General features: G+C 41.3%; 1 protein-coding gene across 1 annotated transcript in view; it reads right to left on the reverse strand.

Moving 5' to 3' along the window:
- The window catches only part of PDZRN4 (PDZ domain containing ring finger 4), a 246451-nt gene extending 227492 nt beyond the window's left edge, over positions 1–18959 (reverse strand). The window contains exons 1-3 of the mRNA XM_051795426.1: positions 18354–18959; positions 16126–16212; positions 12321–12425 (exon numbers count right to left, since the gene is read on the reverse strand). Coding sequence (XP_051651386.1) covers positions 12321–12425; positions 16126–16212; positions 18354–18959 — 798 coding nt within the window. The remainder of the gene's footprint in view (positions 1–12320; positions 12426–16125; positions 16213–18353) is intronic.
- Between the last annotated feature and the right edge of the window lie 6562 nt (positions 18960–25521).

A 25521-nucleotide genomic window follows, 5' to 3' on the forward strand; every position in this document is an offset into this window, starting at 1 on the left:
TTAAGTGTCCTGTGTGCTCTAAGTTCTCTAACACTATTTTTAGTGTTAGTATTTCTTTTTACAGGGTTTTGTACACTGTTGAATACATGATCAGTAGTCAGAAAAGTAAATGTGAGGCAGATAGCTTGGCACAGGCTGGTGAACATTACTTGTTATTGTTCTCCGACTTGGTTATATGGATTCATCATGGTTTGGCTAGTCACTAGTTGATAAAATGTGCAATACATGAATTCAAGGAAAACTCAAAATCAGAAAAAAAGTAACACCAGTGGTAGTGTTTGCAATTTATAATTGGAGTCCACTGTTTTGCGGTCGTCCAGCACACATTTCTCTGTCCACTCCATTAGCCTCCAGGGCTCATTCATCTCTAAGTCACTGAATCAAAGGTAAAATTTAGCAACTGGATTACAGAGTTCAGGCTTCTTCTAGAACAGATCTTTAACGGTTCAAAGTAGAACACCAGACAATAAGAACTTTGAGACAACAGGGAAGTTATACACTAAGTGATTCTGGTTAAGAAAGCACGAGGGGCTTTCAGTTCTAAAGGATATAAAAATAGAGGGATAAATGCAAAGCAAGAAGTCAATAATTTACATGCACAATTCTTCATTTTGTACTAAAACTCCCCAAAGTACTTGTTAATGCCATCAGCAGAACAGCTGCAACAGACTGCAGGGCTATGACTAACATAAGACACAAGTTTAAGCAATCAGATGAAAACTTTGCTTTTAAATTGTTCTGCTAAGACATTAACAGCACTATCTGAACAGTTCACTCTCTGAAATGCGTTCTGAAATGTCATTGTGTTCTTTAATCTTAAAAATATTGTTCATGGTTTGTGCTAATTAAAAGATAAAACTTCTGGATTAAGTGATAAATACTGATTCTTTAGATTTCCATTACTTCATAGCAGGGAGGAAGGAAAAAATACCAAAAATCCCACACTCTTAGTACAAAGATACAGTACTCAAATAATTCAGAAAAGAAGGCTGAAAACAGTGGTCTACATCTACTTAATGAGAAATTCTAGCAGTAGAGTTCATTTTACTTTCTTAGTTTCTTTTTCCATTAAAAAAATAGAAATATTGCTCCTAGTTCCTCACAGTCTTCCTGCTCCATTTTTAAATATAAATGAAAAATAGAGAAATCATTAAAAAGACTTACTTAAAAATAAGTTTTAAAGTATCTTGAATAGTTGAAAAAAAGAATTTCTGTATTTTTGGAAAATATCATACTTATTCTCATAAGGAAATGTTCCTGTCTGCCACTCAAAAAAAAAAAAAAAAAAAAAAAAAAAAGATGTCCTAGCAAGTGCATTATGGTTTTTAACACCATTCCCTTGGTCACTAGAAAGTAAATTTCTGTTTAAAAACTTCTCAGAAGTCAGTTTTCCATTTAACCACAGGTTTAGAGCATGCTAAAAACCAGTTGTGCTGAGCACTTGGATATTTCATGGAGACATTAAGAAAACAAGATGCAAGGGACACAAAGTGTAAGTCAGAAAGTGCTGCAATACACCTGGCACTAGCATGAGGCATCTGATTTGGGGCTCTGAGCACTTCAGAGGAAGTGAAGGATTCAGCTTTCTGGTCCAGATGCTGGATGTTGAACCATTCAAAAAATGCAATTAATCCATTCAAGGGCACAACAGCCTGAAAGCTCCTGGAACGTTTATTTTTCAGGTCACAGTAGCAGCTTCCATTCAGTGAAGACTGGGGTATGTGCTGAAAAAGCTTGCTGACAGCATGAAGACCATATGGCTCCATATTTGCCATGTGCCAAAGACTAACCCAAATCAATCAGACTGTAACAGAGAAGTGTAGGGATCCAGATGTTTTAATTCATTCAAGACAGTAAATCCCCTCCATTTAAAATAGCATGCCTTCTTTCCGCAGGCTGCTGGAAGGACTGCAGATATTTACCCGCTTGATCAGCATGCTTAAAGAAACAAAAGCAAGACTGAAACACTGTACTCAGAAACAGGCAAGCTCTGAGTCATGGGGCGCCTAAAACGCTGGATGCTCCAAATGGTGAAGAAAAGACACACGAAAGGAAAATAACTCATATTCTATACCAACCCACTTCAGAACTCCCACAATAGGTGACTACTTCTAGACACACAGATTCATAATTTACCCAATTTTAAAGATGCTAAATCATTTGATAGGATTTAGAATACAGGTTTCCATACTTAAAAACCAAGTAGAAACCAGCAGAATGTCAACAATTCTGAATTAATTTTTTTCCTTTAATTTCTCCCTCCTCCTTCCTATTTCCCAGTCTTGCTACTTGAAAGACAAATATTTTTCTCAAAGAAAAAAATATGTAAATCGTGTCCTGTAAATAACATATATAAGTTTACTATGTAAATAAAATAGCAGCCAAGAAACAGTGTTGAGTAATTCTGTGCTCCTTTCCTGTGGCAGCAGTGATTCAGTCAAGTTGTGTCTACACACAAAGTTGTAAAATTACATTAGATTTGCAATTTCAAACAAGGCATATATTTACTAAAATGTCTGTCTACATATGTACTTTGCTTAGTATATTTGATTTTACTTATCATAGTGTTTGATGGTGGTTTGAAGAGAGCACATCTGTTCTTGCCAATTTGAAAATCAGATTTTCCATTACAGTATGGTTTTAAATGCTGCAGAATTTTGCATTTTGGAGAGAAGGTCCCAAATAAGAGCTCCTTTTTTTTAACATTAGCACTTCAATTTTCAAAGCATTTGGAAAGTACAGTGCTGTACACACTTCTTATTACTGCTATTCAAAAGTTATAAAGAGGAGCATTCTCCTGTTCAACATATTGTTACAGCTTCTTAAAAAGTGGATTATTAAATTTTTAAGTGAAGCCTTGAATAATTACCTCGTTTTGGTGTTTCTGCATTGGCAGGCAGTAATGGCTTTTTTTATTCAGCCTCCAATTATAGAGAACAGTGATGAGCTACTCCTTACAAATATAATTAGCTGATTAAGAAAAAAGGTAGAAGAAATCAAAGCTCTTGGAGCCCATATCCTTGGATTGCAACAATCAGTTTGGTCCCTTAAGATAAAACACTGCATTCACACAACACATGTAAGCTGTCATCTCCTCTAACTGTGAAGTTGTCTCAACCACAATAAAGAATAACCTTCATGAAAGGCTGAACAAGGCTCTTTTCACTTTCTGAAAGTGCCAAGAGCTTCTGGGGTGCCAGAAGCATGTGCCATGGGAGGCACAGCTTCTTGCACAGCCTTCAGTTCTAAGCCACAAACTCAGCATGGTCTCAGAATTTACCAGAGCTTTTCATAGCTGGGCCTACCATCAATTATTCCCACTAGTCTCCTTCATATGGGCCTCAAAGGGTTAGCTCTCCCTGATATATCCTAAAGTGCTCTCTGAAGCTTCTATTCCTCACATAACTGACAAGGTTAAGGAAAGTAATTGGAAAATGTCTTCCTTCCTGTCAAACCTTCTAGTTCACCAGGCTAGGGTACTCGAGCTCCATAGCAACCATGAAGTCCACTACAACAATAAGATAGACTTAGGGCAAGCCCAAGGCAATGGTACACAATCACACCTACAGCCCAGTTGTCAAGGAGACTTGGTTTGTCAGTGGATGAGAAAGCACTTTCTTCGAGGCTGCCTGTAGATCATGCCCAGAGGAAAGACCAAAGAGCAAGAGTTTTCACCAAAAAACCTTGCCACCTGCAGTAACAAAGATACACTTCTATGACCTTGTCTTCCCTAACATAAACAGACACCGACATGTAAATATGTGTGCATGTAATCATTTGAAAAATTCCTAAACAAAACACTCCCCTGCATTAGCACCTTCTCTTCCTGGGAAAGGGATGAAAGCAGCAGCATCTGACAGATGTTAGTCAAGTTGTTTAATGCATTCCTGAAAGTGCTTATGAACGCCTCTAAACCATCATATGAAAAAAAATTTCCTCCAAGCCTACTACTATAAAACTACACATAAAACTGCATTGCTCCCACTGCTGGGCAAGGTGGAAGCATGCTAAAGTCCTGTTGTTTTGCAAAGTTTACCTTAAAGTTTAAAAAAACCCACCCAAAACAACAAAAACCTCATGGAAAGGAAGAGAAAGATGACTTACAGCAAAGTCAAGCTCAAACAGGGCATAGAGGAAGATACTGAGTTTCAACTTGCCAAATTTCCAACAAATTATACTTTAGGGTGAGAACAGACGCTTTATAAAAGGAGATGGTGTGAGCAGGCCTTCACATGGTGCCTAGGGATCTGTGTCCCATGGAAGCAACACTCATTATGGGATCTTGCAGGTCTTTACATTAGTCAACTGTTCCATAGGATAACCAAAATCCTTTCTACCTACAGCACTGCTGAGTTGTCAATTTGGCCACTGCCCAGTTCTGCATATACAGTACAGTTATCACAGTTCTGCTCCACTACTGTTCCTCCTTATTTAGCTATCAGAGTTCATGGCAGTGCGTACAGTTGATCCCATTTCACAATTCAGTGACCCCTATTCCTACATCCCCTCCATTTCTCCCACACTTCCTGTTTATGAGCAAGCACTGGACAGCACTTCTGCAGAAACCTAAGGTTGGTGCTTTGTACTCTTTAATTGTAAAGTTCCCCTGTTTTTCTTTTTCCTTGCATACTCTAATTCACTCTTCCCCTTCTGCTCCTACAGTGATCCATCTGTTGTAGAGATCCCCCATAATCAGAGCAAAACAGAAATATCTTGTTGGGGAGAGGGATTATGCACATTCATGCTCATGCAAGATCTTGAAGCCTCTTCTATCATGCTTAAGCTAAGCCACCTAGACAAAGATCCAGCATGGTAGAAGTAGCATAAAAACCCATTGTAAAAGATGATTTTCACCACTTCCACTTCACATGCTCTCTTGACTCCTTTCATGCTGGGTCACATTTCAGAAATGCTTACACACTGCTCCTTCTGCCTCATCTGCCTTATTTCCCCTTCCAGCTACTGTCATATTCCAACCACATGTTTGGCATTTCTGCCCTTTTTTAGATAAAAACACTGTGAGCACACATACTTCCACAAAAACAACACACCATTATACTTGCACACGTGCCTGGTTTGTCTGTGAGAACAAGCCCAAATGAACACAGATGGGAAACACTCCTATAAGCTTGTGCCTCTCTAGAGTTGCATTCACAGCAAGTTCTCAGCAGACAGAAAGTTCTCAGTTTATATCTCAGATTAAAAAAAACACCCCCTAGAAGCCAAGGCATTTTGGAATTTTTTTCATGATGCTGCATTTCGCAAGTATCAAAGTAATATTTTGCCTGTTTACGAACATTAACACTCCATTTAGTCAACTAAGGGATCAAATACTGAGTTTTCTGATCACAAAACCTTAAGTCATTATTCGCTATTACCCTATTAACACCCACTTCAGCACTTACATATAACTTTGTTTTAGTTCTTCCTGTTCTTCAGGACAGAAAGTATTTTGTGAAGTCTTAGTAAGATTTGCAAGAAAACATTATATATGGAAGTGTAATTATCTCAGAAGTACATCCTCTAACATACCACAAAAAAACCCCAGAAATTTTAGATCACATAAAAACAAGTCTCGTGTTTTCTTTTAAAAATACAGACAGCGAATCGCTGGAATTTTAAGTGCTTTTTGGAAGGAACTAACCTGTTTTTTAACATAACATTTACATTTCTGTTCAGTGAATAGAGAGGAACTCAGGCACTCTAAAGACCTATAGCAAGTCCAGTCAAATTCAGGCTACTGATATCTGTGAACTCAAGCAATGAAGTACAAAATTCAGGCATCACAGGATAACTACAGTGAGATGTCAACTTCTAAAACAGACAGTACCTTCAGACAGACTGAAGGAACATCGAGTTCCTTCACCTAGGTGAGATCCAGCCTGCATGGCCAATGTGGGCACTAGCAGCAGTAAACACCTTTTAGATAAGCTAGAATAAAGGTCAGGAAGAGGAGGACAACTGCTACTACTGGTGTTTATTCAGTCAGGGAACCCCATCTTTCATATCTAGGGAAGTGTCCTAGCTAGAAGATATCCTGGTTAACAGCATTTGCTACCTCCTCTCTCAAAATCAAGGCATTATGAAGTCAGAAATGCAAGTATGGCTAAAGGAAATGTCATATAAGACCCAAGACTGTGCAAGAAAGAGGGAAATTCTAATGTGTTGTCACAAGCACTTACCTGGAAAAGGGCATGACCAGTATTCCAGATACAGCTCCCTGGAACTAGTGTCTGTTTCACCACAGATTATCACTGGATAATCCTGACTCTCAATACACCTGCTGGCACCAAGGTCCATTTGAGGAGGATAAGCAGATGCTGGTCTAACAGAGGAGAGCCTCTACCTTAGTAACAAGGGCAACTACCTGGATAAGTAAGCTCAATGCTTTGGTCTCTACAGGGCAGAGACCACCTGGGCAGGGCAGAAGACTTTTTGTTAAGTAAAAAAGGTCGCTGGGGGTAGTAGCTCCTATTCAACTAAAGTTATGCATAGACCTGGTCTCACCTGATCTTAAAAATTTTCTTTGGACATATGAAAGACTTCAGGTGCTCAAAAACCTACATCACAACAAGTGAGGGAAAAGTGAAAAGGTGTTACAGACATTTCTAAGACTATGGCATAGTTAATTTATTATGCCAGGGATCTTTCAGAGTAATTACGAGTTATCTAATGATTGCAGGTGCCACAACTGATTATCTGCAACATAACATTATGAATTTATTACAGATTTAAAGAATACAGCTAAGGCTAATTTGTGCATATTTAGATACACTGAAATTCACACCACTAAAATTAGCTATATTAAGTTTTCTTAGCTACCACACAGATCTTACTGGACACATCTGGTGCAGCTTTGGTTCAAAGTCATCCCAAATCTTCTAGCTCTGATCCCAGCAAGACATTTTAAAACTCACTACTTCTACAGACATAATCTGACAGTGGAGATTCTTAGCCAAACAAACATGACTAGTATCAAAGATTTTGCTTGAGCAGGATAGTGAGTGTAATGACAGAAACATGCGAGAGATAAAACACCACAAGGCTGACACACAGCACAGTCAGCACTCTGGCAATAGTTAAAAAAGTTTCTGTGTAAGCACTTAGCAGATGTAAGTTATTCTGCCAGGAAAAGCCTCAAGACTTCATCTTTATTGAAACTGGCTTTGCTGACATGGGCTTGAAAGCCATTGTGCAAGTACTCTCAAAAAAAAAGTGAAAAGAACAAAGGGAAGCATGGAATAAGGGATGAAGTCTTATTTATTATCTACTTATGGAGCTCAGGCTGCATAAACAAAATATACATAGTCATGATATATATATGCATGCATCTCATTTTTCAAAGACAAAGATCCTAGAATAAAAATGTTTTCCTTTCCCTTCTCCATCATCCATGCTTCTAGCCATCAAATTAATTAGAATCAACTGCCTCAAATGCAGCAGGGCATTTCACTTGAGTAAAAGAACAGAAGTCTTTTCCTTGCAGTGCAAAGAACAGAAAAACACTTGAGCCTCCCAGACAATGATGTACTTACAGTTCCACATACGAATATTTTGTCTTCAGCCTGAGTCCTTTTTATTTGCACACAAGGTTTTTCCAAACCTACTTTGTCAGTGGGAATTACCAGTTGCTCTTTTCCCTCAAATTGATGAAATATTGCACTTTTTAAGGAAAAAAAAAAATCAATAAATCAGAAATTCCATCTGGACTGCAAATTCAGTCCTAGTCATGTATTTTCTGTACAACACCGAAGTGAAAAAGTAAAATCAGCATATCCCACTTCAGTAATTCAACAGTATTTTGTAAGACGGTGCGACTTATAGAATGGAAAAGGACACAAGAAAATCAGTCACTGTTCTTTGGTTTTTTTGTAACGTTGGGTTCCAAAGTAGAGGAGATGACACACCAATTTCCGTAAAATTTAATATCATACAAAGAAAAAGCAACTCAAAACAAGTATAAAGAAATAGTTCTGAATGACTTGTTAACTAGGTACTAACTACTGTGCTTTGGAGCTCTGGCCAATATGGTGCCATACTTATGTGAAGTTGAACTGACTGCAAATTGAGGGTCAAGTTTTCCTCCATATGAAAAGGGCTACTTCCAGTGTTAACTGTTCAGAACTATAACTATGGATGAAAAATAGCAGCAGGTAAAACACTTCTGTGTATCAGTAATACTGCCAAGGATCATAGCTGTTTTATGTTGCCTTGAGGAGGCAATTAGCATGACCACAATGAGCAGTGAACTTACGCAGTAGGAAAGATTAGCATGCAGAGAGGGAGATGAAATGATGCTGAACCATATAACTGTGAACTACTTTAAACCTGCACTTCAGGAAGTCCCCCATCATCCCCACATCACCATTGGCCAATCAGAGCTCAAATCAGTCCAGCAGTTTAATTACCTAGGTAGCCTCATCTCCTCCGATGGTAAGACTAACGGGGAGATAGACAACAGGTTAGCAAAGGCATATAGTGCTTACAGAAAACTCCATAAAAGAGTCTGGCAAAATAAACACTTGAAGAAAAGTACAAAGATCAGTGTTTACAGAGCCATAGTGCTGTCTACTCTCTTATATGGGTCTGAATCATGGGTCATTTACCGCCACCGCCTGCATCTCCCAGAACACTTCCATCAACGCTGCTTCCGTACAATCCGAAACATCCACTGGTCAGATTATGTGATCAATACATCTGTTCTAGAACAAGCAGCAGTCACAAGCATTGAGGCCATGTTGCTGAGAACACAACTGCGATGGGCAGGGCACATCTCCAGGATGAAGGACCCCCACCTCCCCAAGATCTTGCTTTATGGTGAACTTGCCACCGGCTGCCGCAAGAGAGGAGCCCCAAAGAAAAGATACAAGGACTCCCTGAAACAACATCTCAGCCTTGGTCATATTGATCAACATAACTGGTCTACTCTGGCCTCCAATCGGGAGGCCTGGAGACACACCATCTATAACGCTGCTGTCTTCTTTGAGAACACACACAGGATCACTCTCGAGGAGAAAAGACAATGCAGAAAGAACCGTGTCTTGTGGAATATACCACCTAAGGAGTCTTTCTGCTGTGCCTTTTGCAATCGGACATGTCTATCTTGTATTGGTCTCATTAGCCACCAGCATGCCTGTAATAAATGTGGATGGAGCTTTCCTTGATCTTCGTTCGCAAAGCCTAGCCATGATGATTCTAAACATACTTTGTATTTTCTCCCAGCAGCAAAGAGAATATTTCAGACTAGCATAGACTAATAGACAGTCCTGTGCATGGCTTGCTGCTTTTCTCCTCCTGAAGAGGATTCATAGGCAGGGTTGAAAGGAAGAAGACAGAGATCCAAAAGTTAGAGGTCTGGTAGGTTTATACCACTGCTCATATCCAAGGCTTTCACACTGGGAGTCACAGATAATCAGTGCTGCATCTAGTTTTATGAGATGCTTTTTATAGCATGTGAACAGTGTTTAGTCCTGGAACATGTGATGCACTGTGTCAGTTTAGGAAGTTAGATTTTTGGACAAAAGCTTCTGAATGCAGCAGAAGACCATGACATCTCAAGGAATCTGTGACATAGAAGTAATTCATGAGGAAGGGTTTCTCATGATGAGCAAATAACGATCATTTGGGGGTTGTAATAGGATTCCTGGAAGTACATATCACCAAAATGTTGTTTGCGCACATTGCTATCCCAGGGTAGCTTTACACTGCATAAACAAGTAATTTTTTCCACAGAGGAGTTCACTTTGAATAAAGAGGGTAATGCTGTGCCTGAAATCTATTCTTCAGCAGAACAGTGAAAATTATCAGCAAGGGTCCTGTGACCATCCCCTATGAAGAACTGCAGCCCCTTGGCACAGGGTAACCGGAGCTGTCACCCTTCACCTTACCCTGTCACCCTCACCTACCACCATCTTGCCAACTCAAAGGGATTTGTTTCAGTTTTCAGGTCCTCAAGCACAAAATATGCTCACCTGAGAGTAAAGCCCAAATAAACACCAATCTTTTTCAAATGAAAGTGTCAGAGGCTCTATGGCCTGGACACATTGATCTCAAAACCCTCCAGCAACTCAAGTCATTTGTGTGGCATTTTTACACTTAGAATAAATACCTTTAAGAAAGAAATCTGATTTCTCTTGACACCCTTCAAAATACTGTAACAATTATTTGGCGATGTTGCTGCCATAGATAATGACATATATAACGTAAAAGGCAACACTACTTATGTCTGCCAGCCTTGGCTCACAATTCCAGCTGCCAATGCCATATGGCTGTGAAATCTATTTGCTGCACTAGGTTACCCACGAGATGGTCATCTGAAATGTGCACAACTCACTGTAGTCAACCACATGCAGTTAATAATTGTTAAACATGTGATAAACCACTGAAACAAATTACCTTCTTTATTTAGCAACATGCCTTGAGGTGAGATTTGTTACTGATTTAATGGGATAGTTCTGTTCATTATTCCATAAGATACGCATTGCTAAAAACACCCTGGCCATCACACTCTCAAGCAAATGACTTAAGCTATTAAAGGCTCTTCGAACATCACTTTCTTCTGCTCTTGATTATTGAAGAATGGTCTCATAAAATAACACCCATTAGATCAGATCACCAATAAGTGAAAAGCAAGCAATAATAATGTCCCACTTCCTATCAATTTCTCAGCAAAAACTCATATTCCTGAATACAAAACATTATATACAAAGCTGTTGCATATTAATACAGCAAAAAGGGTGCTCCAATTCAGATCTCTATGAATACTTATACTAGATTGGACCTATAGTTTCACATAGGACTGAAATCTGTTTCAGCATGGTTTTATCCAGCCAGAATTTTTCAACAGATAAAAATCAAGAATCAGTTACGGTGGCATTTTGAGAAATGACCTTACGTTTAATAAATGCTGGTTTGTGACTTTATTCTTCCTTTCTCCAAAACCACTCAACTTCATCTTAAAAATCAAAGCACTATAAAAGCACAATAAAAGAAGGGAGGAAGTGTTGAGCAAATGCATGAAACTATATAGCTGATCAGTCTATAAAAAAAAACAAATTAATGTGCTAAGTGAAATAGTAATGTCAGAAGAAAATAGATTTTATCAGCATAAGGTTGCTGTCACAAAAAAAAAAAAAAATCGGATGTGAAAACTTTGGAATATCTTGGGGAGATAAGTTATGCTGCAAGTTCAGTTCTGCTCAGACCACTTGGTTTCTGCTAGAGATGCATGTATCTTCCAGCTAAGAGCATAAGCTTTATTTTTCCAAGAAAACATATTAACTTGGTTTCACACACTGCTCTAGGTTCCCAGCATTTAGCATAATGCCAGCATTCAAACAGTCTTAGCTTATCTTTCTAATCCTTAACAGCTACATAACACACGAAAGGAGCAGCAGCTCTCTGCGTTTGTCTTGCAACCCACTTGTTTCATGTGTCTTTTTTCAAACACCCATTCAACTAGCAAGTTCACACCATACTTCTAAGCCTCCCCTAAACTCCCAAGGCTGGAATGATGTAGCCTAAACAAACCAAGCAGCACTGGTATGTGCTGTCACTCAGAGTGGCATTAGAGCTGTAATGTGAAATGCCATTTTGACAGCATCCTAAGGAGCCTGTTTCAGTCACTGTTTGAAACTGCTCCCTTGAGTCTTCTTACAGTGCTAATTACAGTTACACGTGTAGGCTAGACAGCAACCTATTCTTCTGAGTTACTGATTTTTTTTTTTAAATTGTTTATAGTTACTTTATGGGAAAACCTGCATAAAATGCAGGAAGAAAATAAATTTTCCATGCTAGCAGATTACATGACCATGAATGAGATATATTTGCCTTGGTGAGAACAATAGATGATCTCCTGATCATACAGCAGAAAGTACTTCCTCTAATTCCTTAAGAAGTTTCAAAGCAATGCTCACCAGCATAGCTTCTATGCCATGTCCCAGAGTCACGACAGTAATACTCCTTACACAGGACAAAATCAGTTTCACTAAACCTGTGAATTTGCAGTCATTTGCTTGCCTTCTTTCTCAACTTAATGAAAAGAAATTCAAAATGCCTGTTTAAGTGTCAACACCTTTTGTTTTGCTTAGATCAGCCTAATCCCAACACCAATAAAAATAAATTTATTTCTTGTTGGAAAAAAAAAAATCTATCTTGTGTCTTCAATTCTAAGAAATTTTCAAGCAGTTCAGTGTACAAGAATCATGCTCAGACACAGCCAAAGAGGAAAATTACAACATACTTAGTGTAAAAACCATCAAATCCTTTATTAATCTGATAATATGACAGACTAATCCACTGGTGTGGGGGTTTTTTCTTACCTCAATAATCTTGTCATGAATTTGCAAGCCTTCTGCTTTGTCTGCAGGTCCATTTTCCAAAATCTTTGACACATAAATTCCCTCAGCAGATTCTCCCCGATTTTTCTGTACCAGGCAATAGGGAAGTTGCAAAAAGGGCCACATTAGTGCAAGAAATGAGATGGTACTAGAATCAGCAACAACGAAAAACATAAATCCACCTCACTTTTCCAGCAAAGGATTAAGCTTCTTGGGATTTTTTTTTCAACTTGCTTAACACAAAGCAGTCATTAATCAACAGGACAGAATTAATGAACTATTCCAGCAATTTTTATAAGATTACCCATTTACTTCCGGTTATTTTAGTCTAAATGAGACACAGGGTGCAGTGGTAATATGATCTCAGCTAAAATACTTAAAGCAAACCTCAAACTTCGCAGCAGCCACTGTCTAGCACATAAATGCACAGGGGAAGAAACTCATCAAAACAGAGGCACAAGTGTTTCTCTCAGGAGGGATAGGGCTCCTGCTGTACTGTTGCTTACAAACTTCCTTACTGCATTTGAAAATAAAGCTCCAAGGAAGAAAATTACATTAGTTAGCTGGCATGTAACAGTGATAGGATTTGGTTGGAACTAGTTAACCTCATAAATCCTATTCACATGGGAGATTGAGAACTTGCTCAACTATGAAATCCATACAGATCAGATATGGACAAAAAGAGAACCCATTTCCAGTTGATCTCTAGACATCACCAAAGTACAACTCATATAAGATCAAATTTAAAAAGGACAAGTTATCTACCACAGTTGCAACAATAACTGATGTTGTACACGCTGAAATTAGTTTATTCCACCAAATGATAGTTAAAAGTAATTTTAAATAGTTATTAATGAAGAAAAAAATGCCTACTTAAGTTTTTTTTAAAGTGTTTATAAAAATAATAACCTAGAAAGCAATAAATGAAGGTATCTTTTTCCAGTTAATTTATGCTTTAGACAGGAGTTTATATGATGCTTATTTTCTTTCTGTGACTGGTGAATCCCTAACCAACAGCACAGTTCATATGTGCACAGGTTATAAGGTCTAGGTCCTATACACTCATGGGGAAAATATTTTAATAGATACTTTACACTCTGTGGCAACAGTCCTATGGAGACTCAACTCAGGTAGATTTCAGGCCAATAAATATTTGTTCAATACAACATTAGTCAAGACTGACTTCATAAACTCCTTTTTTTCCCCCTTTGTCACAGTGACTCATAGGTGTCAGGTCAGAAGCAAAAGGGAAACATATTAACAGTTCTCATAATATTTTGAAATGATGAATAAGCAAATCTCCACTGACTTCCCATCTAAGTAGTGAGAAATGAAGCTCTGACAAAAGAAGCATAATAGCCATTAATGAAAATTCAGGAGGGACACGGTTTGTTTTCAACTTAAGAAAACAAAAAGCTAGATTATAGCACCTTCACCCACACCCATTGTATTTCTTTTCATCAGAATTTCACTGGCTTTTTCAAGAGCAATTTATGACCTGTTAAGAAAAAAGGGTATTTCAGAATGGCTTGTAGTTCCCATTGGTTGTATGTGCTGGTACCCACCACTACTGATAGGCAAACACAGCACAAGGCATACTGAGCTCCAGCACCATGCCACAGAGCCTATAGGCTGTGCAGCAGATGTGCCCACAGCACACACCTCCCTCCAGCCTGGCTTTGACATGGTGTCCTCAGAGGAAACAGTCCTTCCAGCTGGACAGAGCTGGGGCCCAGCAAAGCAGCTTTGCTCCCTTAGAATAATCAATCACCTCCCAGAAACAGACTTATGTGAAGCGAGTCCCTTTCTGACAAACTAAAAGACAGACCTGTGATGAATTGTTCCTTTCCTCTCCTCCTCCCTTTAGGTAGAGGGTAAACAGTGGGGAAGCTTATTATGGACTGAAATGAAACACAGCCAACAGAAAGTATGTATGTACATTCCCCAAGTCACTAAAAGTTACATGATTTCCAATGGGAAAAAACCTGCATTGTACTTATAAAACACAACATGTGGTGAAGGAACACATCCCCATATAGGTGACTAATATAAAGACATGACTGTTCTGCTCTTCTGCTGCAAGAGCCAATGCTTCACCCAAAAGCACTTTTCCCTTGAATGTACAGAGCACCTTCATGAACTCTTTCTGTCTTGTTATTAAACAACTCCTGTTCCAGTATTTAAGTTTTTGAGCAGAATTTTGTATTTTCAATATTCTGAGTCAACTCAAGCCTTTTTTTCCTGTCCTATCCTTTGGCTCCAGATACACTGAGATCTTATACTGCTAACTGGGAAATGCCAATCAAACACCTGTGGTATTCACATTTATCAAAATAAGTACAAAACACAAAAGAATTTCCAAATTGAAATTCAAAGACTCAAAAACACCTGAGACCCAGCCCTGCCTAACAACCCAACCAACTTCTTTTAATGGAAATCCATGACCATTTCCTTCTCTCCAGTCAGCAGGTCCCTCAACAAACAGTGCTATGAACCTTTATATATTTATCATTTACTCCTTAAACTTCCAGAATATGAATTCAAAAAGCCTGACATTTTGCAATATATAAAACTGTTGCAGTATGCACTGTAAACATCTAAATACTTTAAAGCAGCTCAGTTGCCATTCCAAGTAAAGTGAACACATGCTCCCATTTCCCTGAAGTTTTCCTACAGATGTAAATAACAGAAGTCACAGTGCAATCCAATCTAAAGATTGTCTGGATTTTATTACTGGTATACTCAAAATATGAATATAATCAAAGCATGTGCATTTTAACTTGTAGTCACTTGTGGTCTCAACCTTCCTCTGGAAAATCTAAGGAACTCTTGCTTTGGACTTACAGCACCAACATCGGATAAGTGCTGGTCTTCATATTTACCCACAGGGAACAGTAGTTCAACAGTGGACTTTGGTTAATGGGAACAGACTCTTTGGCACCACTAAATATAGCTTTAGAGCAAAAGATTATCCAACTAATATACAAGGTGCCACTCCACTTCTCAATAATAGCTGTAGGCTACAATTCTCCCACTTAACAAGAACCTGATCAGTACATAATTATTATCAAGCCTTTTTAATCAACTATTAATTTTCCAGTTTAACAGGTTTCTTTACCCTTCATATGCAATGATAGTCCTGATTAATGCTTTTGAAAAGATGAAAAAAAAAACAACTAGCATATTCATGTGCATCTTCTAGGTGGGGGTTAGTGATCCTTATACATATTCTATGGTTTGCAGTGAACTTTTTAAACCTCAGCTGATGAGATTGGATTGATTTAAGATACAGCATCAATCAAAACTGTTTCAATTCATATAGAAAAACTGAAAGCGGGCATGCCAAAGCAGGACATGTGCTCAAACTATCTGAGTTACACAAACAAATTTTCTTCTCTTCTTTAAACGGGGAAAAAAAAAAAAGGCAAGCTGTTTTACAAAATTCCAATGGCCTAATCCTTCAACAATGACTCTTATAAGTAGTCCCAGAGATTTCCATTGAACAGTTTGCATGAATACATATTACTGACATGGGAACCGAGTGTAGATAATCCAAAGTTTTAGAGCAAAAATACTGCCAACACCATTCCTGAAAATAAGAATAATCCAATTCTCATGAGAATATGTCTTCCAAAAAATGACACCAACTACACCTGATAAGATACAGTTCTTCTATCTATGGAGCTGATTCCATACTTACAGTCATCAAAAGTAACTGTAATTTCTCACAGTGTATATAATAAAAGAAAGTATGGTCAAAATCACCTACAGTTACTTTTGTCATTACCTGATTGGGTCGTCCTCCTATAATATTGAATCCCAAAGTATCATTTTCTCTGTGTAGCATGATCATTAATGGCTTGGGTTCACCTCCCTAAGAAGGAAGAAGTGAAATATTGTTAAAGAACACATTCTCATAAAGAAGTTCTTAAATGGGAGCACTAATGTACGAAAGATTTTTTAGCTGGAGAATATATAAGATAAGGCTTAAATGAAAATCAGGCTGAAAAGACTTGGCCCTGGAAAGGAAAAAAAAAAAAAGAAAAAAGGAAAAAGTCACGTGTCACCAAAAAGTTAACAGGAAACACCTGATTACCTTCAATCATCTTCAGATTATCTTCAGCTGAACAGAAAAAAAAGTGCAGGGTTTTGGTGCGAGGAATACTCAGCACCACTGAAAAAAGTCAGAGCTCCAAATGGCTGGAAGTTTCCATAAATACAAAATTCCTGTGTGTGTCAGCATTTCAAACTTTAAACATAGAGATTAAAATACACAACATAATAATTTTCAGACCCCAAAGCCTTATCAGTACACATTTCATAGCAACTTTCATGGAAGATACACACAGAAAATGAAAACTACCTCTTCATCCCAAACTTCGACTTCTCTCCAAAAAGCAAGCATCCAAAACCACATTTGTAAAATGTACTTTTTTTCTGAAAAAGGTTTAAAATGTAAAGAAAACACTCGAAAAAACAAACGGAGTCAAAGTTAAAAATTAAAAAGAGAAACCTTTTCTTTCAATGGACCAGGTAAATAATTTTCTTAATATTTGAAGACTTTAGTTACCTTATGTTATGCTGAAGCCCATATTTAATTAACTATGACAAAGACGTATTTTATTGCCGCATGATACATTTGATTTTAATGAAGTCTCTGTTTACTTTGTTGATAGTTTTCCTCCCCAACTCCTTTTTATTCACTCCCCTGCTCTGAGCGGTGAGAAATGCCCGAGCGACAGTACCGACAGCGACACCTCCTGGTAGCGCTCAGAAACAGCGGATGCTCCTTCGCTGCCCAGGAGGAGCGATGCTCCACGCCTATTCCTAAACCTGCCATCTCCTTACTGAAAGTACAGTCATCTGTCCCTCCCTTCTTCAGCCACCACTTTCCTTGCTCACTCCACACTCCTTAACAGTCACTGCTGCTCCACTTCACATGACCTTATCCCACCTGCCAAGAGATGAAGCAAATGTATGAGCACACCTCTCAAATCTGCCAACCTAAACCTCACGGATTAGCTAGCCAAAATACACTAAAAACAAATAAATAAATATTCATGTCTTCAAACAAAAAGTTTTCCAGTGCCACGAAGACCTGTGAGACCTGTGTTCCTAGGCATACTGGTGTCCTGCAAACAATGTCTCTTTCCCGTTTCCCATATGGCAGTCAGACGCCTAGCACACTACATTGCTTCAGGCGTGAATTTGGCTTCTTTCTACTGAGATTTTGTTTCTCAGAGTCCGTGAAGATTTGGGTAAAACTCTTTGTATTAAAACACTCCTCGCCGCAGCTGCAACCATCATTGCCTGAGCCTGCAGTGTGAGCTTCCAGCCAGGAGTTAACACTTAAAACCAACCAGCTCCATCACAGCGAGTGATGCCAGCCCAGTGGTACTCTTGGATGGTTTGTTTCACCCAGAGGAGCCGAGTCGGTCTTTAATCAGTGCCCTCAGACCTGAGAGCGCAGCACTGCTCCCGACCTCTGCTTTCAACGGCGTCACTCTATTCTGCCATACGGCAGAGGCTTTGCTGTCCTTTCACCATCGTTTCCAAAGTTCCGTCGGAACCGGGACCCGTCTGCCAGCTCAGGAGCGAAGCCCTCTCCCCTCCCGCCCGCTCCCCATCCTCCCTGGCCGGGCAAGCGCTCCGTCACTGCAGCTGCCAGGCACTGCTGGGCTCGCCACAGTTCAAGGTTTCGGCTACTGCAGGGTGTCGGAAAAGGGACCGACAAGAAGCGTATCCCCGGTGGGGGCTGGCGGCTCCATCTCCCCGAAGGCGGCGAGGGACGAGAAGGGGCGGCTCTCACCGCCCGGGAGATGTGCAGAGGGATCGGGCTGGGTCCCGGCACGGAGTGCCGTGGTGGTGACTGCCAGCCCCAGGGGACACCGCCCGCACCATCACTCGGGCCGGTCGCTCACAAGCCGGACACCGAGAAAGCAGGTTCGAGGGGAGCACAGCTAGAGAGCGGAGGCCGGTGCGCGGTGCCCCGCCGACCCCCGCCGCAGCACTCACCTTGCCAGGCTGGCTGCCTGCCAGGTCCCTGGTGATGCTGCTGATGTGGCTCATGTACTGCCCGAACTTCGCCTGGTACCGACGCGCCGTCAGCTGCACCTCGCTCTGCAGCGCCGACAGCTGCGCCAGCAGCGACTTCTCCCTCCTGCTCCAGCGCAGGGCCTCCCTCTTCAGCTCGGGACCCGGCTTCGGGGCGTCGCCGCCCCGCAGCTGCCCCGCCGCGCTGCCCCCCGAGCGGCCGGGGGGGTGCCCGGCCGGGGGCTGCGGCTCGGCGGGGCCGGGCGGCCCGTAGCGACACGCCGCGAGGTGGGCGGGCAGCTCCCGCAGCCGCACGGTGCGGCCGCAGCCCCGCGGGCTGTAATCGCACTTGACCTCCAGCTTCTGGACTAGGCTGCGGAGGGGCAGGACGGGCCGCAGCTCGGCGGCCGCCAGCGGTCGGCAGCGCAGCGGGCAGCGGCGGCGCCGCGCCGCCCAGGGCAGCAGGCAGCCGGCGCAGAAGACGTGCCCGCACGGCGTGGACAGCGGCTCCTCCAGCACCCGCCTGCACAGCCCGCACTGCAGCTCCGCCGCCACCGGCCCCGCGAACCGCGACGTGTCGAAGCCCATGGCCCAGCCCCGCACCGCGAAACTTTCGGCGCCGCTGCCCCGGCCCGGCCCCGGCGCCGCTGGAGCCGCTCCTCGCGGGCGGGCGGGCGGCGAGGGGCGGGCGAAGGAGCGGGGCCGCGCCGGGAGAGGCGGGCGGCAGCGCCGACACGGAGATACCAGCAACTGCCCCCACCCTCTTCCATTAGCTCGCCCTCCCCGGCACTACCGCCCCACGCCCAGTCCCGGCACCACCTCCGCCCTCCTGGAGCATCCTCGCTGCGCGGCGGGGCGAGGGACCGAGGCGCGGGAACTCACCGCCACCTGGCCCGCGCACACCGCCCTCCCCCTGCGGCTGCTGTCCCGGCGGGTCACTCGGCGCTGGGCTGGGCTGTGGTTGCGGAAGGAGAGTTGACAGGCTGCGGGGCAGCGAGTCTCTCAGGCTCTGACTGTTGCATAGATGTGCCGGTAAATAACGCGCACGTGTGAGCGCGCCTGTTTCATGTCGCTCCAAAAGGCTTCCTCCTCTCTTTTCCTCCCGTTCTGGGATACCCGTCAGAGCACAGAATCCTGAAGTCTCTAGTACTAGTGCTCTCTTTGTTGCCACACCACAAAGGAAATACAGTCAGGATAAGAAAATTGCTTATTGAGCTCCCTTAAACAACAACATATCTATAAACAACACTTTAATTTAAAGAAAAGCTAAAATATAGCAAAATCCGGAAAAGCATAGTTAATATCAATAGTCAGCCTGGATTCTACCCCTTCACTGCTGCATAACCCACAACACACTGAAACATGAGACTCCTAACACATTCCCCACATAACTTCACTATTGAAAACACAGGGCCAGATTGCTGCCCCCCAGCCCTGTGCAAAACCTCCCAGAGCAGAGGGGGATGGAGCTCTCTGAGGGGTTTCTTCACACGTGGATCAGACACCATCACTTTTGGAAAGGATGACAGGTTTGGTCTGTTCGGGCCAAGATCACAGTGTGTTTTCTGGGCTGAGAACTCCTGAGGCAGAGCCGGGGTGTGTCCTTACCAGTTCAGCAATTCCTGCCTCGAACTTTTAATCCCATGAGCATCCCTCTGGGAAAGCCATGAGGGCTTTTGAGACCTGATGATGAATAGTTCTTTTCCATGACTAAGCAGACATCAGGGGACAACACAGCAGAGGCAAATTTTTTTCCTAAAGCAAGAAGGAAAGCTCTGCACACACCTGACCTAGAACTGTACCTGGGATGGCAGATCTGTTATGTCTATCCATAATTTACTTACCAAAAGATTGGCAATGCCTCATAGAACCTCTACAGACCAGAATGTTACTGAGAAGCACCACCAACCTCCCATTTCTGACTTGCCAAACAGAAACCTATAGTTTCCGTTCAATTACCATGGCCATAAAATAAATAAGCAAATGAACTGCACCATCAAATAGTCTCTCCTCTTGAAGACAATGCTTTGCTCATAGGGTCAGAATCAATGTCATTCTAAATGTTATAGAAAATTAAAAGTGTTCTCCTCTCCATCTTTGAATTTAGCCATTCATTTTTCCTTACTATTCGTTTATACTATCTCTTCTATCCAAATCTCCTGATGTACCTCCTTTACCTCATTATATATGGTCCAGAGTCTCAGATCTGAACACAGGCAGTAATGTCTCCATTCATAAATTAAACTGGGCAGAGAATAGGCCCTGACAGTGGCTCATGATCTGTTAAACTGGTATTGCCTCTGCTAATCTGCTAGTGTGAGGATTGAAATAGTTTTGGCTGAGACCCACGAGCAGCCTCCCAAACCACATTCAAGCACTGCACATGGGTTGCAGGGGCAAATCCCAGGAGATATTTTGGGATAGCTGCCCTGTTTTGGGGGTGGCAGGTTAGAGGTGAGACTTTGAGTCCTTCTGGGGTCCCTGGCACATTTTATTCACCAGTACAAATGCAGTAGAGGGATGAAGTAGCCAGGTTTCAGCCTCAGAACCTTTATGCTTCCTTTAGATTAGGTGATTAATTAAACAATGGTTCAAGATCCCCATGGTAGGCATACTTGAAAAAAAACCCAAAACTGTCCTTTCTGGCTCAATTTGGGTGTTGATGAAATGTCAGTGCACTGGCAAAACGGTTCCAGGTAGTTGCACCTTTTTCTCTGTTTGTCCTGGACTAAGAAATTAGCTGTCAGCATGGATGACAGTGCAGGTGACTGGGTTTATAGCAGAAGTAAGGAATGCAGGGTTTCCAATGCAGGAATCTGTAATAGAGACAACTCATCTAAAGGTAATAGCTGTCTGCATACCAGACCTCCACAGAAATGGATACACGTAGATAAATAAATGCAAATGTTATCAATCTGCTTACATGGGATTATTCCTACAATTAGTTCTGTTAGTTCCGATGTAGTCAGGAAATGAAAAACACAATCCTCATCTTGTCCTAAATTATTCTTAAAGAGATAACCTAATTATAATTTTGTTTGCTCCTCCAAGGTCTCGGCACCTACAGCTCCAGGTTTCATGCAGCCACTCCAGTCATGGCTTCACTGAGGGGGACAAAGAAGGAAATCCATATTTAAGGAGATGGGGAGAGGCTGAGGAGCATAGGAACAGCAAAGCCCTCATGAACACTGGGGACATCTGTGGTAGCAACACGCCAGGACTGCACTCTGTAATGAATCAAATAAATGTGCAGTGCCTTGTCTCTAGTTCAGTCCATGTTTTCAACAGCTTCCACCACATTTCCTTTTGCTCTACTGGTAAGGCAGCAAAAGTAATTCGAAATAGGAAAGCCCTTGCTTCCTTAGTCACATGTACAGACACACACACAAGCGTGCTTTGAGGAAGGATTTTGGTGGGGGTAACTGCTGCTGAAGGAGTTCTTTATCAGCACAGACAGCCTGCTGCTCCTGGGCATCAGACAGGAGGAAGAACTAAATTATAAATTATAAATTAATTATAAATTATTAATTATAAATCAAGGGTCATTTCTGCCCATGGTTCTTGTCTCATCCTAAGAGAATCTGCAGTTTAAATGGTGAACTATACAGCTGTTTCCAAATCTTCTGATAAAACAATCCTGAGACAAGAATTACTGCTCTGACATCCTGAGGCTCTAGGTTCCATTGAAGTCAATGGGGAAAATCCTATGAACTTTCAACTCTTATGTAGGAATAAAATATGAATTTTTGTATTTTCTCCCTCATTTTTGTAATAATTTTTCCCTACTATTAATCCATAGGATTTCACAGAAAGGTTCTTTTCCCAGTCACACTATTATAACACTGTAACTGATTCAGAGCCAGGAGAGCTCAGCAACTTCAGTCTGAGAGAATAATTTAGACCTGAGCATTTGCTATTAAAACCTGTTATCATCAGAAGTCTGGAAAGAATGAATGTCATTGCACTTTGGCAAAGAAAAGATTATATGCATAAAGTTAGCCCATATTACTCATGTCTCATTGTAGAGAATCACCTCAGAAGCTTTTTTCCCCCCTTTATTTTCAAGTCAGCAAGCAAATTTTCTGTACCACATATTATCATTGAGCACAGTAAGAGAATTTGAGGAGAGTCCCTAAGGTGAAGGAATAAAAAAGTCTGAAAGCTCACAGTTTTTTGATGAAACCTGCACAAGTATTTGCATTCATCAATTAAGAAAAGAAATCTAAAAAGAAAACTGTGGACATTCAGTGAAGAAGATTACATATAGAAAACATTTGTGATCTATGTTGTTCATCAGCAAAAGATGTTATATTGTCTCTGTGTAACTACATTTGACATTAAAAAAAAATCAATAATCGACTGACCACTAGGAAAATGAGAGTGAGTCTTAAAAAGCTGTAAGTGGGAGGTCTGGATTTTTGACCTGCCTCTTTCATCCACTGAATGGCAAGTCCTATAATTGCTTTTCACTTTTCACTTCACTTACTGCTAATGCTACACAGCAGAATTCACAGCAGTCAACTGAAATCCCTATTCAATGCCTGTAGCTAACAAAGATGCTGTGTTAAGGCACCTTGGGGCAGTCAGAACAGAAATCTGTACCTTCCAATGCAACAAGCGGCAGAACCACCTTCCAGGATATGCCTGAGCTGGGAGGTGTGCTCTGCGGTCACACCCTGTGGACTGAGCCTTGTAGAGAGAGGAGTATAAGGAACAGTGAGATTGTACGTGACCTGAGACAATCTACCCAATGCTATAAAAGCCAAATGCTCCCATGCATGTCTGTTTAGTCTTTTAGGAACTTAACTGCTGGAAATTAATTATGCTATTGTCTTTGGACACCTCCAACAGCTGAACAGTTGTTTTTTTGCAGTCGTACATTTCTACTGATGTCCTTCGTACAAAGTCAGAGGTACATATGAGCACTGAAAGGTGGCTTTTCCACACACCTTTTTAAGAGAAAATTTTAATGCTAAACAATTGTGAAGGAGGAAAAGGCTCTTATCCCTCTTTTCAGATGAGGATGTAGATAACTAAAATTCTTCAGATTCTGGGTCAAAGTGGTTCACATAATCTAGAAGTGTGTGTCAGAGAGGGAACTGGGACTGCTTTTCTCTTTCTTTTTAGGAGACTGTGGGCCAGGGAAGGTCATCTCCTAAATGGGAAATCCAGGTCTGTCCTGACCTTCACCAAGAAGTTTCTGATGGTCAGGAAAACCAGCAGTGAGAACAGGCAGTAGCTCAAATGGGGAGAGCAAAAGGAAAGCCAAGAGCTGCAACGCCAGGAGCAAGTGGAGAAGGCAAATGAGTACAGGTGTCTGGGCTGCAGGAGTGCCTGGGCATATGTGTTTCTTTAAATCTCTAACTGCAAACTGCACTAGGAAAGGCAAGAGAAGACTATGCACTTGACCCATACCAATACACTTGTTCTAGGGTTGAGACTGCTTTTTCTTTATTCCTCCTCCTCTTGGGTTTTTTTTTTCCTTTCTTGTTCAACAAAAGCTACTTTTTAACATGCCAAGACAGGAGCAAGGAGAGATGACACTCAGGCTGAGAGAAAACAGGTCTGCTGCTGTGTTAACCTCTCATACTTGTAAGGTCTGTACCACATTCCCACAGCTAAGCTATGCTGGCTGCTCACCCCTGCCTGGCACTCCTGCACTGCCTTGAACACCATGCCAGAACTGTGGGTCTGGCTGCAGCCCGAGAAGAAGGCACTAGCAGTGGGTGTCAACATAAAGGAACATCAGAGCTTTGTCTTGGGTGTTTCTTTCTCATTTCCCTTTCCCAACCCAACTGTTGCAACCTCCAGACATCCCAGTTTCTAAATTTGTCCCTGCAGAGCCAGTCCGCAATGCACTCACCTGCTACAGACACCTCCTTTCTGCACAGAGCTGCTCCCTAAGGGCATGAGGATACCAAAAGCTTTCTATTTTAGCACCCATTAACTCAAGGAAAAAAATTCTAAGAGGATAATTTTTTCACATTATGAAGTCTCATCAGTTGCTGTCACTGAGAAGAGCCACTCACCGTTCCCAGGCTCATATAAGGTAACAGAGCCCAAACTGGATTGGAAAGGGATCACTTCATCACTGATGACAGTCCCTCCTCATTATGGTTAAATCCTCTTGCCTTTGCAGTACTTGATCAACCAGCAAACACCTAGTGACAGTTCCTGGGGCTTCCTTTTAGGAAACAAAATTACTTAAAAATCAAATGGAAAAACAACCAGACAGTATCAGTAAAATAAGGTACACCACAAACTGAGATAGAAGTAAAACCTCAGTTTCTAACTTCAGTAGACCTCAGTGAAGGCTTTGACAGCTGTTCAGAGTAGTAGAAATGCTTCAGGGTATTTCTACACTTCTGTCTCTTGCAAGTCTTTTGGCACTGTCACATTGCACGGGGTTTAGAAAACTGCCTTTACCTATGCATTTTTGTAGTATTAGCTTGAACATCAAATGGTAAGGGAAAGAAGTAAAACCTTTAAAAACATATATGAAAAGTTCAGAGTGAAAAATAACAAACTAAAGAGAAATAAATGTGGGAATTTTGTGGTAGGATTTTCTGAACTCTTATGTAAATCCATTAATTTAAGCCTTTGTAATTAAAGTTAAATATCATTGCCACCAGAATGTGGTTGGTCTTAGTCTAAGCCAGGTGAGCAACCTAAGAAATGTGTATAGAGAATTTTTATTACTTTATGCATTTTAAAATGACACAGACTGGAAAAAACTATTAGTAAATCAAAGAAAACAAGTCAAAAATGAAAGAAACCAATGGTAATCAGTTCATGAGAATATGGGAATCCATGCACTGTTTGAGTGTTATTAAGTTCTTGCAAGATGAAGTACCAAAAAAAAAAAAAGAAAACCAGGTTAGAAATACAGAAGCAACAGGCAAACTGGAAAATGAAAAATTAATATCTTGGTGTTCACATGGGCCTTAAGATGAACATATAAGAATATGCTTCTGTTTCTTCCATGTGTTCTATTTGTTTGTTACACATAGTGCAATTTATGAAGTTTAGAGTACCCTCTTCAACCATGTGCCTGTTGCCTCCATGTATAAAATAGGTTAAACAGAAATGGCCAAAGAGCATTTTACTCTGTTGGTATTCCTCACATATGAAAACTGTGATACTTCAAATA

This window comes from Manacus candei, unplaced genomic scaffold (genome assembly GCF_025592945.1).
Source record: "Manacus candei isolate 608988 ecotype Guabito, Panama unplaced genomic scaffold, ASM2559294v1 h1tg000043l, whole genome shotgun sequence".
Lineage (NCBI taxonomy): Eukaryota > Metazoa > Chordata > Aves > Passeriformes > Pipridae > Manacus > Manacus candei.